General features: G+C 39.7%; 2 protein-coding genes across 2 annotated transcripts; both read left to right on the top strand.

The window, feature by feature from the left end:
* Positions 1–823: 823 nt before the first annotated feature.
* Positions 824–5,565, top strand: LOC110892449. The gene is made up of 2 exons (XM_022139609.2): positions 824–4,439; positions 5,341–5,565. Exons 1-2 carry the CDS (start codon positions 1,370–1,372, stop codon positions 5,349–5,351), a joined length of 3,081 nt encoding a protein of 1,026 aa, XP_021995301.2. The 5' UTR covers positions 824–1,369; the 3' UTR covers positions 5,352–5,565.
* A 7,036-nt stretch (positions 5,566–12,601) lies between these two features.
* Positions 12,602–14,539, top strand: LOC110894099 (E3 ubiquitin-protein ligase CSU1). Its single transcript, XM_022141273.2, has 2 exons — positions 12,602–12,930; positions 13,652–14,539. Exons 1-2 carry the CDS (start codon positions 12,692–12,694, stop codon positions 14,325–14,327), a joined length of 915 nt encoding a protein of 304 aa, XP_021996965.1. The 5' UTR covers positions 12,602–12,691; the 3' UTR covers positions 14,328–14,539.
* The last annotated feature ends 438 nt before the right edge of the window (positions 14,540–14,977 follow it).

The following is a 14,977-nucleotide window of genomic DNA, read 5'->3' as shown; positions in this document are numbered from 1 at the left end:
CTCAAGAGGAAAGTTGATACATCTTCCGAATTCGTTGATGTGGATACTCTTCCTTCGGATGCTTATAATCGCAAGCCGATTGAATCATATAACGTGAATCAACGAGATGAGATTAGAAGGGCATATCTACTAAGAGGACCATATCAACCATTTAGTTTGATGTTCTTTTGTTTTACATGACCCGACCCGACTCGAACCGACCCGATACGAACCAACTTTTTTACTTATATACCTCGAGGCCTAAAATTTTTAAAAATATTCTGCACTCCCATGAAAAAATTACTGGGTCCGCCACTGACTGACCCTTAATGTTTCAGACCTCAACACTTACCCATTCAGAAAAGCTGCCAAACAACCCCTAAAAAGATAAGTTTAATAAATTAAATAATACAGAAATTCTAGAAGATAAACATAAAAAAATCCATGCGTGGAATGTTGCACGCGTTATACACTATGGTGGCGGTGAAAATTCTTGGCCCATCACGCGTTGAAAAGCCCATCACGGAAAACCAACGCTGCCACCCCCAGTGGCCTTAGGCTACAAAATATGAAATACTAATCATGGTATGGTACTCTAAAAAAGGTAAGCTTAATAATTAAATAATCCAGAAATTCTAGAAGATAAACATAAAAAAAAAATTACTTGATAAATTTTGAAAACCATTATCATCGACGTAAATCATATCCTTCCCAAATTAACATCAATCATATATCCTTGACGACTTAGAGGAGCCATGGGTACCGAGCTTTTACCGGACATAGTATTGTTGCGCATACTACCAAGGCTTCCAGCCAAATCTGCGGTCCGATTTACGTGTGTTTCCAAAGAATGGTGATGGCCCGATGCCCGTGAATGATCAAGCCCAATCAGACGAGGATCCGGCCCAACAACACCAATGGATCAACATGGTGCAAAGTGGCTAAGGCCCACTAAAGTTTATTTACCCATTCACAGTTTACGTTTAATTTTCCTAGTTAATTTACTTTCCAAGTGTCTCCTTTTATTTTCTAGTTAGACTTTTGTTTTTCCAGAATTTTAGCATCATGGGTGGTTACCACCTTTTCTTATTTGTATTGCAAAACTGTGAATGGAAAGTCAGTTTTTGATGTTCGTAAATTTTGATCTCTCAAGAGTTCAGTTTTCCATTGCTATCCTAATTAGTGGCTACAATTAGGAGGTGATCTTTGGAGGCTAATTTCTGCCTGATCGTGGTGAATCTGTATCGACAAGGCAGGTTAGTTCGAGCCCAGCGAATCCTCGGGTGGTGAATTCTGTATCTCGAAGGATTGTTGTTCAGTTGATTCCAATTTTTCGGGTTAATTTTCGATCCAGTTACTAATCTTTTGCCTATCATTTGGTATCAGAGCTATGGATACCCGAAGCAGCTCCGAATTGAAAAAAATTCTCGAGACTTTTGAGGCTGATAAGAAGAACATGGCTGATCAGATGAAGGCCCTACAGGACCAGGTTCGAGAATTGGTCGTCTTGCAACGGAGAAGTCATGATGATGCACGATCTGATGCAGGAACCGAAATACATACAAATCGTGATAGTGGGGGCGGTTGGCACTCCAATGACATCAAAGTTGACATCCCCGAGTATGACGGTAAATTGGATCCCGATGAGTTTGTCGAATGGATCCATACAGTGGAGCGGGTTTTTGACTACAAACAGACCAGCGAGGAGCATAAGGTCAAAATCGTAGCCCTTAAACTTCGAAAATACGCCTCAACCTGGTGGTCCAACGTCTGTTCCAAACGAGAACGAGCGGGGAAGGATAAGATTCGTTCATGGCCTAAGATGAAGACAAAGATGAAGCAAAAATTCCTACCGACCTATTATCTTCAGGCAAGTTTTCGGCAGTTACATGCTTTGAAACAGGGATCGGGGTCCGTGGAAGATTATTCACGAGACTTTGAATATTTATTAATGAAGTGTGACGTTCCAGAGGATGATCCTCAAACCCTAGTTCGGTATTTGGGTGGCCTGGAACCCCGGGTTGCGAATGTGGTGGAATTACAACCGTATGAAACTCTAGCCGACCTCACTGTGTTGGCCCATAAAGTTGATGTGCAACAGCGATCCAAGGGAAAACAGGAACTCGCCAGGCCCAATTTTAGATCCAACTCCTATCCGAGGCCCAATGCCGACACTAAACCACCACCCGCTATCAATCCAAAAACACCATCATCGTCCAGTACCACCGAAAATCCCCGGGCTCCCAGACGTTGTTTCAGATGCCAAGGCCTAGGGCATATAGCGTCTGAATGCTCAAACAAAAGAATCATTACTTTGGCAGATTTCGAGCAAGCCAGCGGGTTCAATTTTTGTCGTGACTCACCCGAAGATCCACTGATAACGGCTGATGTAGACGGCGAAGAGGTAGGGCCGGATGAAGGTGACTGTTTGGTTGTTCGTCGTGCCCTAAGTAGCACCCCTGGTCGGGAAGAAAATCAACAGAGGGAATCTATTTTTCACACGCGCTGCACCATCGGTCACAAGGTATGCACGGTGATCATCGACGGCGGCAGCTGCACCAATGTTGCATCCCAAACACTTGTCACCAAGCTCAGATTGCCCACCGAGCCACACCCGTCTCCTTACGTCATTCAATGGCTCAATCAAGGAAAAGGGATTCAGGTTGCTGACCGGGTTCTCATCTCTTTGAGTATTGGTAAGTCCTACTGTGATAATATTTGGTGTGATGTATTACCTATGGATGCTTGTCACTTGCTCTTGGGCCGCCCTTGGCAATTCGATCGCCGCGTTGTGCATGATGGCTATCGCAATACCTATTCTTTCACCTTTAAAGATAAAAAAATAACTTTGACTCCCCTTACCCAGCCTAGTCAAACCCCAACACCACCTTTGACCTTGAATACTCTTTTGAAAGCAGAGCAACTTGAATTCACAGCCTTCAGAGATTTTATTCTGCTAGGCCTTGATGAAGAGGAATCCAAAACAACAGTACCACACCATGCCCTTGTACAACCTTTACTCCAATCCTATGCCCACATATTCCCTGCTGAAATTCCTTTGGGGTTACCTCCACTACGCACTATTCAACACAAGATCGATTTCATTCCGGGATCGGTCCTCCCAAATAAACCCGCCTACCGTACTAATCCTCAAGAAGCCAGTGAAATTAAGCGACAAGTCGACGAGCTTTTAAAGAAGGGCTTTATCCGTGAGTCACTTAGTCCATGTGCTGTCCCCACTTTACTAGTCCCTAAAAAGAGTGGCGAGTGGCGAATGTGCATGGACAGCCGGGCTATCAACCGAATTACCATCAAATATCGATTCCCGATTCCACGACTGGATGATTTATTGGATGAGCTTCATGGATCAACAGTATTTTCGAAAATTGATTTAAGAAGTGGGTATCATCAAGTTCGCATACACGAAGGAGACGAATGGAAGACCGCTTTCAAGACAAAAGAGGGTTTGTATGAATGGCTCGTTATGCCATTCGGCTTATCTAATGCACCTAGCACCTTCATGCGTCTGATGAACCAGGTTCTTAAACCGTTTTTGGGCAGGTTTGTTGTTGTCTATTTCGACGATATACTAGTGTACAGCCCCTCCACCACGGTTCATCACCAACATCTCCAGCAGCTTTTTGATGTACTCAATCAGGAACAGTTGTATGGCAATCTGGAAAAGTGTGAGTTCTTCGCCAATCACGTTACATTTTTGGGTTATATCGTGTCAGCGAACGGGATCCAAGTGGACGAACGGAAGGTACAAGCCATACGTGACTGGCCCGTTCCTCAGTCCATTCAACAGGTGCGAAGTTTTCATGGGTTAGCGTCCTTTTATCGCCGCTTTGTCAAGAATTTCAGCACCATAGTGGCTCCGATGACTGAGGTAACTAAGAGCAAACAATTTATTTGGACTCCCCAAGCAGACGCCGCCTTCAATGCGCTTAAACAGCTGCTGTCCTCCACACCCGTTTTGGCACTCCCCTGTTTTGATGAAGTGTTTGAAGTAGAGTGTGATGCCTCAGGGGTTGGCGTCGGGGCTGTTTTGACTCAATTGGGTCGTCCGGTGGCGTTCTATAGTGAGAAGTTTAACGATGCCAAACGGCGGTATTCGACGTATGACAAAGAATTCTATGCCATTATTCGCGCTTTAACACATTGGCAACACTATCTAATTTCTAGGGAATTCATTCTTCATTCTGATCATGAGGCCCTCAAGTACATACAGGGACAACACAAGCTTCAACCCCGACACGCCAAATGGGTTGAATTTCTCCAAATCTTTAATTTTTCTATTCGACACAAGTCGGGTAAGCTTAACAAAGGAGCTGATGCCTTGTCTCGTAAGTATTCTCTGCTCAATTCCTTGCAGCCCCAAGTTTTAGGCCTTGAGCTTTTACAGAACGAGTATAAGGACGATCCGGATTTTGGCGATACCTTTTCCAATTGTCAGCGACATGCTACTGGTATTTTTCACATGTCCCATGGGTTCTTATTTCGCCACCAGCAGCTTTGTATTCCTCGTCACAGCATCCGGGTATTTTTAATTCGAGAAATTCATGAAGGGGGTCTCGCGGGTCACTACGGTATCGACAAGACTATTTCAATGTTACAGTTGCATTTCTTTTGGCCTAAGCTTCGTCGCGATGTTGAACATTTCGTTCATCGTTGCCTCCCTTGTCATCGGGCCATCATTACACGCATGGTCTTTACACGCCGTTACCTGTTCCCGTTACCCCATGGGAGGATGTCAGCCTCGACTTCATTACCGGTTTGCCTCGCACACAACACCAGAAGGATTCCATAATGGTTGTCGTTGACCGTTTTTCCACGATGGCACATTTCGTTGCTTGTCATACCACGTATGATGCTGTCCTAGTTGCTACATTATATTTTCGAGAGATCGTCCGTCTTCATGGTGTTCCTAAAACAATGGTCAGCGATCGCGACGTCAAATTTCTCAGCCACTTCTGGGTAACCTTATGGAGAAAAATGGGTACTGCTCTAAAATTTAGCACCTCTAGTCATCCTCAAACGGACGGTCAAACGGAGGTGACTAACCGCACTCTTGGCACGTTACTTCGAGCCCTCATTAAAACCAATCTCAAAAAGTGGGACGAGCTTTTGCCCCAGGCTGAATTCGCATACAATCGAGCTCCAAGCAAAACTACGGGTCACAGCCCTTTCATGGTGGTTTATGGGTTGAATCCCCACACCCCTTTGGATCTCGCGGTTCTGGATACGTCCACCAAATTCAGCAAAGAGGGAGGTGCATTCGCTGCTGATATTAAACGTATTCATCAACAAGTTCACGACAAGATCACCAAGAATAATGACCTTCTAAAGTATCGGCGCGACAAGAACCGTAAGCACATTTTGTTCCAGCCGGGTGATCTTGTGTGGGTGTATCTTCGCAAGGAACGTTTTCCATCCAAGCGCCGTTCCAAGCTCAGCCCTCGCTCAGATGGACCATTCCGCATCCTCTCCAAAGTCAATGACAACGCTTATCGGGTAGATCTTCCAGGGGATTACAACGTGTCTGCTACCTTCAACGTCGCCGATCTTCAACCTTACTATGATCCAGATGAGTGCCTACCAAGTTTGAGGACAAACTTTTCCGACGAAGGGGAGAATGATGGCCCGATGCCCGTGAATGATCAAGCCCAATCAGACGAGGATCCGGCCCAACAACACCAATGGATCAACATGGTGCAAAGTGGCTAAGGCCCACTAAAGTTTATTTACCCATTCACAGTTTACGTTTAATTTTCCTAGTTAATTTACTTTCCAAGTGTCTCCTTTTATTTTCTAGTTAGACTTTTGTTTTTCCAGAATTTTAGCATCATGGGTGGTTACCACCTTTTCTTATTTGTATTGCAAAACTGTGAATGGAAAGTCAGTTTTTGATGTTCGTAAATTTTGATCTCTCAAGAGTTCAGTTTTCCATTGCTATCCTAATTAGTGGCTACAATTAGGAGGTGATCTTTGGAGGCTAATTTCTGCCTGATCGTGGTGAATCTGTATCGACAAGGCAGGTTAGTTCGAGCCCAGCGAATCCTCGGGTGGTGAATTCTGTATCTCGAAGGATTGTTGTTCAGTTGATTCCAATTTTTCGGGTTAATTTTCGATCCAGTTACTAATCTTTTGCCTATCAAATGGTACTCCTTCTTAACCACCCCTATCTTTGCCAACATGCACCTCCATCATCAAAACCGCCACAAACTACTCTTCAAATCCTATACAACATTATCATGTACCTTCCGCACCATAGACTGTGAAGCACCTGAAGACGGTTTAACCCCTCCTCGTTGCCTGCCATTCAAATTAGCTCGAAACATGTCGGTCATAACATCTTTCAATGGAATGGTGTGCGTAGGCATACCCCACAACCGTATGGAGAGCGAATACTCTGATCTAATCTTATGGAATCCATTGACATGCGACTATAAAACCTTGTCTAAAACAAACTCTTGTAAAGAATGCTACCAGACCAACACTAGAGCATCCGTGTTGTATTACATTTCTTCTGAAGACGACTACAAGCTTTTACTTGTAACCCACTCTTGCAGTATTTATATATACTCGTTGAAATTTGACTTGTGGAGAAAGACTGAGGACATCCATCGTCTATCCTTTTCGAATCATAATGCATCGCTGAACGAAAAACTCTATTTCCTAAAAGAAGACAAGGCAGATGATGTATATTCAATTGTAAGTCTGGATCTAAAGACGACCGAAAAGTTCATAGATGTAGCTACTCCTATCTTAAAAAACTCACACACAACATGTTTGGGTTTCACTATTCTAAGAGGCTGTATTCACATATGGATGCGCAATTTTCTTCAGATTGACTTGTGGAGGATGGACGGGGATGGTGACTGGACGAAAGTGGTAGCTTATTGGGGAACTATTGATTTTGCACATATTTTGTATCAGCAGCCACTGCATTTGATGGCTGATGGAAATTGGCTCCTGCTTTACCAATATTGCCTTTACAAAACATATCCAGAGAAGGTATACAACTGCGCGTGTACATATACCACTACGAGATACAAGTATCGATATTTGGATTTGGGTATCACTCCACTGGGGAAATACCTCGAGACTTTGGTATCGCCCAATCAATATATGAAATAACAAACTTGGTTGTTAGTTTCCTTTTTTTATTTCCTATTAGAACTCTTATGTGTTGCTGCATTGTGGTTTTCCTTTCAGTTACTTGACTTAAATTTGCATAATCCATCTCTACCTTACTTCATAAACAGGTGTCATATAATATATATATATATATATATAGGTAGGGTTCATGCGAGAACCACCTTTATTGCGAGAACCAATGGGAACACAAAAAAAAAAAAAAAAAAAAAAAAAAAAAAAAAAAACCTAAACCCCCGGCTTGCAGTGTGCGCGTATAATGTATATATGTGTGGGCCCTCGGGGGGCAAAAGTGAAATTGCATTAATTTTAATGTTATTTTCAATCTCATGAAAGTTAAAATAACGTTAAAAGCGGGGGACAGTTAATCATGTATCATGTGGTGGCGTTGATAGCCGAAAGACATGGGGTACATGCAATCGGGCTTTGTCCCGATTACTGAGTGTTATGTGTCTTATGCCCAAGGCTTGATGCAAAACTAATATCAAGTTGGGGGGTCTCACTTGAAGCAGTCTCTCTATTCCTACGGGGTAGAGGTAAGGCTTTCTACATCTTACCCTTCTCAGACCTTACCTTAGCTTTGCTATGGGTGGAATTTCCTGAGTACGATGATGCTGCTGCTGCTTAGTCTTGAAGAACAAAATATTTTGATGAATAAGTTTGATTGTCAAAAACTAACCACCACATGCAATTTTTCTAAGCATAAGTGAGAATTTTGTATATATACCTCGACTACATCTTGGTTTGATAATCAACATGCTCATGAAAAGCATCTATTTCCTGCAAAAACCGAGGACCAATTGCATGATTTCTTATTAACAAACCAAACAATCAAGTAAATAACCATAATGAACATTGCCTCCATTCAACCCTTTTTTGGTTTGTTGCATAAAACTTCATCAGTGAGATGTAATTTCCATCTTTTTGAAATCCCTTTTCATAAGTTATACTTAAAATCCTCTCAGCTTTTTAATATCCTTAGCATAAACAAAATATGTTATTGTAACTTCAAAAGGCATTTCCTCGATGGTCATTTCTGTTTCATCTAAACACACCGCTCCTGCCCAGAATTTCATTGTAGTGTTTAATCGTTCGAGTAGTCTCAAATTCTTGCATCGACTTGAATCATCTTTTACTTTCCTCCACTATGGTTGCAAGCGGTTAAAACAACCATCGAGATCATACATATATAGGATACTTAATCGGTCATGTGTTTGTGTTGGATGACTTGTATCTAACATGATTCTATTTAATTCTTAAAACATCATCAGTCCTTGTTAACGGCTCCCAAACCTCGGAATTTAAGCTTAGGGGCCTTAGACAAGGTGACCCCATCTCCCCTTTTCTTTTTGTTCTTATGTTGGAAGCCTTGGAAGTTATCATGAAGAAAGCGGTGGAAATAGGATGCTATAAAGGGGTGAATCTACCCAATGGAGGCCTAATTTTACTCATCTTTGCTATGCCGACGATGTCGTATTTACTGGAGAGTGGTCGGAAGAGAACATCTTGAATCTAAACCGGATTTTAAGATGTTTTTTCTTTGTTTGGGCCTTAAGGTGAACCTTAGAAAAAGTTGTGTTTTGGGTCGGGCGTGGGTGAGGAGGAGGAGGTGGATTATATGGCAAATTTAATCCATTGTAAAGCCGGTCCGTTCCCTTACACACACCTTGTCTTCCTCTAGGGGCGAATATGAACAGGGTTAAATATTGGAAACCGATCGTGGATAAGTTCAATGCCAAACTTTCTGGGTGGAAGGCTAAATACCTTTCTTTGGCGGGGAAGGGTTACCCTTGCTAAAGCGGTCCTTGAAATGTTTCCTAACTACTACTTTTCTCTTTCAAATACCTTTCTTTGGTGGGAAGGGTTGCCCTTGCTGGGCGAGAATCCTTGTTTGTGGCATTTTTAAGAGCAAAGATTCACGATTCAATCTACTCCACCAACAACTAGAGGCTTTTATGGAACAGTTTGGTGACTCCTAAAATTAATATTTTTTGTTGGAGGGCTACAAGGAACCGGATACCCTTAAAAATGGGGTTGTTAAATAGAGGAGTTGCTCTAGATGATGTTTTATGCTCGAGATGTGGCATAAGGGACAAAACCGTTTTCCATATCTTGTGGGCATGCTTATTCGCTAAATCGGTTTGGTGGACCATTTTTCGTTTGGTTAAAGATTCCATTCCCGGACCAAGCGTCAACGTTATATCAGATTTTAGGAGCGGCCTCGGAGATGAACGGCTCAAGGTTATTGAAGAAAACTATCGGGGCGATATAACAAGTAGCGATTTGGGAAATTTGGAAGGCGAGACATGAAAAGATTTTTATTGACAGGGACCTCAATTTTAAGAGCATGGCGGATATCATAAAAGAAAACTCTATTCTTTTCATTAGTGAGTCAATGATCTCTAGATCAAATAGTGGAAGACTTGCATTTCTCTTGAGAGATGCAGATTCAACTCCCACTTGGTGGAGAGTGACACACTAGGAGACCCAGGGAAACCTGTGTTCGATCCTTGAGCCAAACAGGTTTTACTGGTAATTTCACCGTCGTGTCTATGGGCGGATGGGTCGTCGTGTCTATGGGCGGATGGGTTACCGGGTTTTCCCTGGAATCGGTGGTCGACTCGGATTACTCTCAGAGTACTACATTGGGTCCAGTGAATGCCCCGAAAGTGCTCAGTATTGATTCTGTTGGAAGTTGAGAAAAATAGAGCTAAATTCTATATTTTACGGAAGTTTCTCCTTTAAAAGAAATGAAAAAAAATACAATCATTTAACGTACAAAGTATCTTATCGTATAAAACGTACGAAAGGCATGAAAAAGCCAAAAAACACAGTCAGGCCCGGTTTTAGGGCTAGGCAGCCCGGGCAGACGCCAAGGCCCAAAGGGTTTATAGGGCCTGACAAAATTTCAAAACCTAGATTTTTAAATGAGCACCGTTATGTTAAATGTTTAATAAATGAGTTCAATAACAAAAAATGAAGCTAGTTCAATGGTTAAGACACTCAAATTTGAAAACAAAGGTCATGAGTTCTAATCCCCTTAGGTGCATTTTTATTTAAACAATTTTCAACTATTAGTCTTCTGCGTTTTTATTTATCAATCCACTTAACTAATTAACAGTTTGATCTAGTTTTGGTTAATGTTTAGGGTTATAGTCTTATGGTCATGAGTTCAAACCCCAAGATTAACTTTTATTTTTAGTTAATGATTTTGTAACGATTCATTTTCTAAAAAAAAATATTAACGTTTTATAAACTGAGATTACGCGACATGTTATGCCTAAAAACATCACTAATTTGAATCACATATTTATATACATGGGTGTATAAACATCTTTTATCAAACTACACCACTTTTGGTTTGTTTTCTTTATTCTGTAACAATTATCGTCGTATTATGGTTTCTTAATATATAACTGATGAGTTTATATTATAATAAGCGGGCCCAATTTTTTTGTTTCGCCCAAGGCCCAAATTTTTTTTATTGTTCTCGAAGACGGCCCTGAACACAGTGGCATTTTCGTAATTATTTACTCGCAGAGTAATTATCAAAACTACTCTACAAATGATTCATTAGAGTAATTTTGATCTTGTAGAGTAATTTTGTAGAATTGTTCTTGTAGGGTAATTTTTGTAGAGTATCATAATTACTCTACAAATGATTTTGTAGAGTAATTTTGAATTGTATGTTGTTTGATAAACTTGCAGATAATTACTCTACAAATGATTTTGTATGGTAATTTTCATCTTGTAAGGTAATTTTGTAGAGTATCATAATTACTCTACAAATGATTTTGTAGAGTAATTTTGAATTGTATGTTGTTTGATAAACTTGCAGAGTAATTTTGATACACTTGTAGAGTAATTTTGATACACTTGTAGAGTAATTTGGATAATTACCATACAAGATCAAAATTACTTTACAAGATACACTTGTAGAGTAATTTTGATAATTACCCTACAAGATCAAAATTACTCTACAAGAACAGTTTACAAAATTACTAGAAAAGATCATTTGTAGAGTAATTTTGAAAGTTACTAATAATTACGAAAATGCCACCGTGTTTTTTCAGCAAAATTTTGAGTTCGTACGTTTTGTACGTTAAAGTTATTTGTATTTAATCTTTGCTGATCATTTAATATCATTAATATTATTTAATTTTATCCTTATATAGCTAAATGATTGCACACAAGTAGGGTCGTTCAAACCGCTCGACGCTCGTTCAGAAATTGCTCAGAAAATGCTCATTCAATTTGACACTCGGTTGTAAACGAGCAGCTCTGCTCGATTCGGTTTGTAAACGAGGGAAACATGCGCAAAGGTCCGCTCGGCTCGGTTCAACTCGAATTATTATTTATAGTTAGTATACATATACAGGATAAGGATCATTACATAACACTAATTATTACGAGAACAAAAATAACAACTATAAATCACAAAATTTTAGGATTTAAGGTTCATATTTCTTAAATTTTATGTTTCTTACATTCATATGTGTATTATATATACATAAAAAATCATATTTTTCCCTACACATAGTCTACATACATGTAGGTAATTTAGCCTACTAATAACCTACATGTGTGTAGGTTATTTAAAAACTGAAGATTTTCATATTGTGTTTTAAATTCTAGTGTGAGAAACAATAAATCTTACATTTATAACATTTTCATCTACTTTTTAAGTTTTTAGGATTTAAAAAATGAGTGATTCATTTTGTTCTGCGTGTTCTCGCAATATTTAGTGTTCTGCATAGAACCTTCCCTTACATATACATATACATATACAGACTTGTATATTCACATATATATACACAAATATAAATTTTACACACACACACACACACACACCTATATATACATAGATACATATATACTTAAATATAAATTAAATTTATAGTTTTATATATACCACTCTATTAGATTTTGTCAACTATATACAAATTTACAACTATATATATATGTATTAGCTCAATCACGCCAATAAAAAAATTAATATTAAATCTAAAAGTTAAACCTTAAAATTGATAAATGATAGTTTGCTCATCGTCTCAGTGTTTCATGCCGTTAACCTAAGTCGATCGTTTCCTGCTCTCAACGTCATTATTTGTGCAATATGATCATCTCCATGTCGGCACAATATTATTATCTATAAGAAAAATATTATGTTATAAAATGTGCCTATTTTTAAGACATAAAAACTTGAGACACAACATTGTCACTATCTCTCCCAACAAATTTAAATCGGGCGACACGATTGTCCAAATCGCTCGAACTTCGCTCGACGCTCGCTCGGAATATTTACTGTTCGGAAATGTTTGCTTGATTTGAGGCTTGATTTTAAATGAGCCGCTCCGCTCGGTTCGATTTGTAAACGAGCCAAACACAAGCAAAGATCCGCTCGATTCGGCTCGACTCGACTCGTGAACAGCCTTACACACAAGTACTCAACGGATAACAAGGGATTAAACTCAGAAGACAAAATTCTAGGGTTTTCAAGATCTCGAATCGTTCCGACTTTCAAATCCTTTGATCTTCGAATTCGTCTGAAAACATGCCTCAGAGACACTCAAAGAACAACAACGATCTAGCATACTTCACGTACGACGAGAAGAAAAAGCTAGGTTACGGCACCCAAAAGGAGAGGCTAGGTAAAGACTCCATAAAACCCTTCGATGCTTGCTCTCTCTGCTTGAAACCCTTCATCGATCCGCTGTGCTGTCAAAAAGGTCACATCTTTTGTAAAGAATGCATCCTCGAGTGCTTGTTGTCCCAAAAGAAAGATATACAAAGGTAATTAACTAATTATGCTGTTAATTGGTTGAATTGTGTTAGGGGTTTTGTTTGGGAGATTGAATTAGGGATGTGGGATGAGAATAAGAGTTTGTTTTGTTAAAAAGTTTGTACTGGTTTGTAAATTTATTCATTGACGCATTTCATCGAACACCTGGTGTTCATGATAAACCTTTGGTTGAATCATGTTAAGGGTAGTGTTTGGGAGGTTGAATAAGAGATGTGGGATGAGAATAAGGGTTTATTTGAATTGATTTGTAAGTTTATTCGTTAACGCATTTCATCGAACATCTGGTGTGCGAGACATAACTTAGAACACATAGCTTATAATTTTGTCATTTTAAATCATTTTCAGTTCTATAATAATAGAATCAGTTAAACACTTAAACTAAATACACATGTTATCGATCCATTGTGCTGTCATAAAGGGCACATCTTTTGTAAAGAATGTATCCTTGAGTGCTTATTGTCACAAAAGAAAGATATCTAAAGGTAATAGTGTGCTTAATTGGTTAATTTGTGTTATGGGTATTGTTTGGGAGGGTGAATTAGAGATGTGAGATGAGAATAAGGGCTCGTTTGGTTTGGGTTTGAAGTGATTTATGCGATACTTCATTGATGCATTTCATCGAACACCTGGTGTGCGTGATATAACTTAGAAAGCATAGTAGCTGTTTCTTGATTGTTATCTTAAGAGTATATGTCATATCTTCGTTAACAGGAAACTAGCGGCCCACACTTCTCAACTAAAACAAGAACAAGATGAAGAAGCCGAGAAGTTAGCCCTACAAAAAGCCAGAGAACTCGACGCATTCGATCAACAAAACCACGGCGCCCTCCCACAATACAGTGACAAAAACATCAACCACGACCGAAACGGCTTTCACGGAGCAAACAGTGTCAAAACCACATCTTACGAAGAAGAAGCACTAAGAACCATGAAAGCATTCTGGCTACCATCCGCTACACCCGACGCTCCGGTCAAAGTCAACGCCCCATCCACCTCCACAACCTGCCCCGAAGGTAAAGAAAACCTTAAAATGAAATCCCTTTTCTCTATTCACTTTACCGAAGACACAAACGAGGAAAAGAAAGGTTCGGCTTTGGATAAAACATATATCTGCCCTAGCTGCAAGGTGACGTTAACGAATACGTTGTCGCTTGTGGGTTTAAGTTCGTGTGGGCATGTGTTCTGTAAGAAGTGTGCGGATAAGTTTGTGGCGGTTGATAAGGTTTGTTTAGTGTGTAATAAGGGGTGTAAGGAGAGGCATTTGATTAATTTGGTGAAAGGTGGAACTGGGTTCGCGGGTCATGGGGATAATCTTGAAGCGAAAGATTTTAAGCATTTGGGAAGTGGTTCCGGATTAGGGTTAGTGAGGCCTGCACAGAAAACATGATTTTTGGCGTGTTTGGTGTATAATGGTTACCGGAGCTATTGTCTTGTTGTTCGCTCGGACTATCTTTTTTCTTGCATAAGGATCTTATACTTAATACATTGTACTTGTTTCGGTATGTTTCCCCTATGAAATTCGTTTTTGTTACAACTTGCCTAACGGTTGATTTTGATTGTTTCGGTATGTTTCCCCTATGAAATTCGTTTTTGTTACAACTTGCCTAACGGTTGATTTTGATTGTTTTTTTTCTTTCTCGTGTAACTTGTATGAATGTTTAAACAAATTAACACAAAGATGTTACTTGTGCAACTGTGATTAAGGTGTAATGCTGCTGTTTCTTTAGGGGCAACCTAGTAGAGAACACTACGGAATATTACATTTTTTTTAATGTATAATCAGATTAGTTTAAAACAACAAAGTTACAGTCTGGTTTTCGATAAAAAAATTTCTATGAAAAATGTTTACCTACTCTTTTAAAGAGTTAAATGCCATTTTACTTCCTTTGGTTTGGACCATTTTGCCAGTTTACTCCAAAAGTTTCATTTTTCACTTGTGGGTCCAAAAAGATTTCACCGTTGCCAATTTAGTCCACTGAGTTAACTTCATTCATTTTTTCTGTTAACGAAAGGGCAATTTGGTCATTTTATATAGCC

The sequence above is a fragment of the Helianthus annuus genome, chromosome 12, assembly GCF_002127325.2.
Source record: "Helianthus annuus cultivar XRQ/B chromosome 12, HanXRQr2.0-SUNRISE, whole genome shotgun sequence".
Classification (NCBI taxonomy): Eukaryota; Viridiplantae; Streptophyta; class Magnoliopsida; order Asterales; family Asteraceae; genus Helianthus; species Helianthus annuus.
The sequence above is the reverse complement of the archived record's forward strand: the minus strand, read 5'-3'. Positions and strand labels throughout refer to the sequence as shown.

Excerpts from the sequence above, each read along its gene's own strand:
- LOC110892449 (XM_022139609.2), top strand. The coding sequence starts at position 1,370 with ATGGATACCCGAAGCAGCTCCGAATTGAAAAAAATTCTCGAGACTTTT.
- LOC110894099 (XM_022141273.2), top strand. The coding sequence starts at position 12,692 with ATGCCTCAGAGACACTCAAAGAACAACAACGATCTAGCATACTTCACG. Across the intron at positions 12,931-13,651 it reads CAAAAGAAAGATATACAAAG|GAAACTAGCGGCCCACACTT; the intron begins GTAATTAACTAA and ends CTTCGTTAACAG.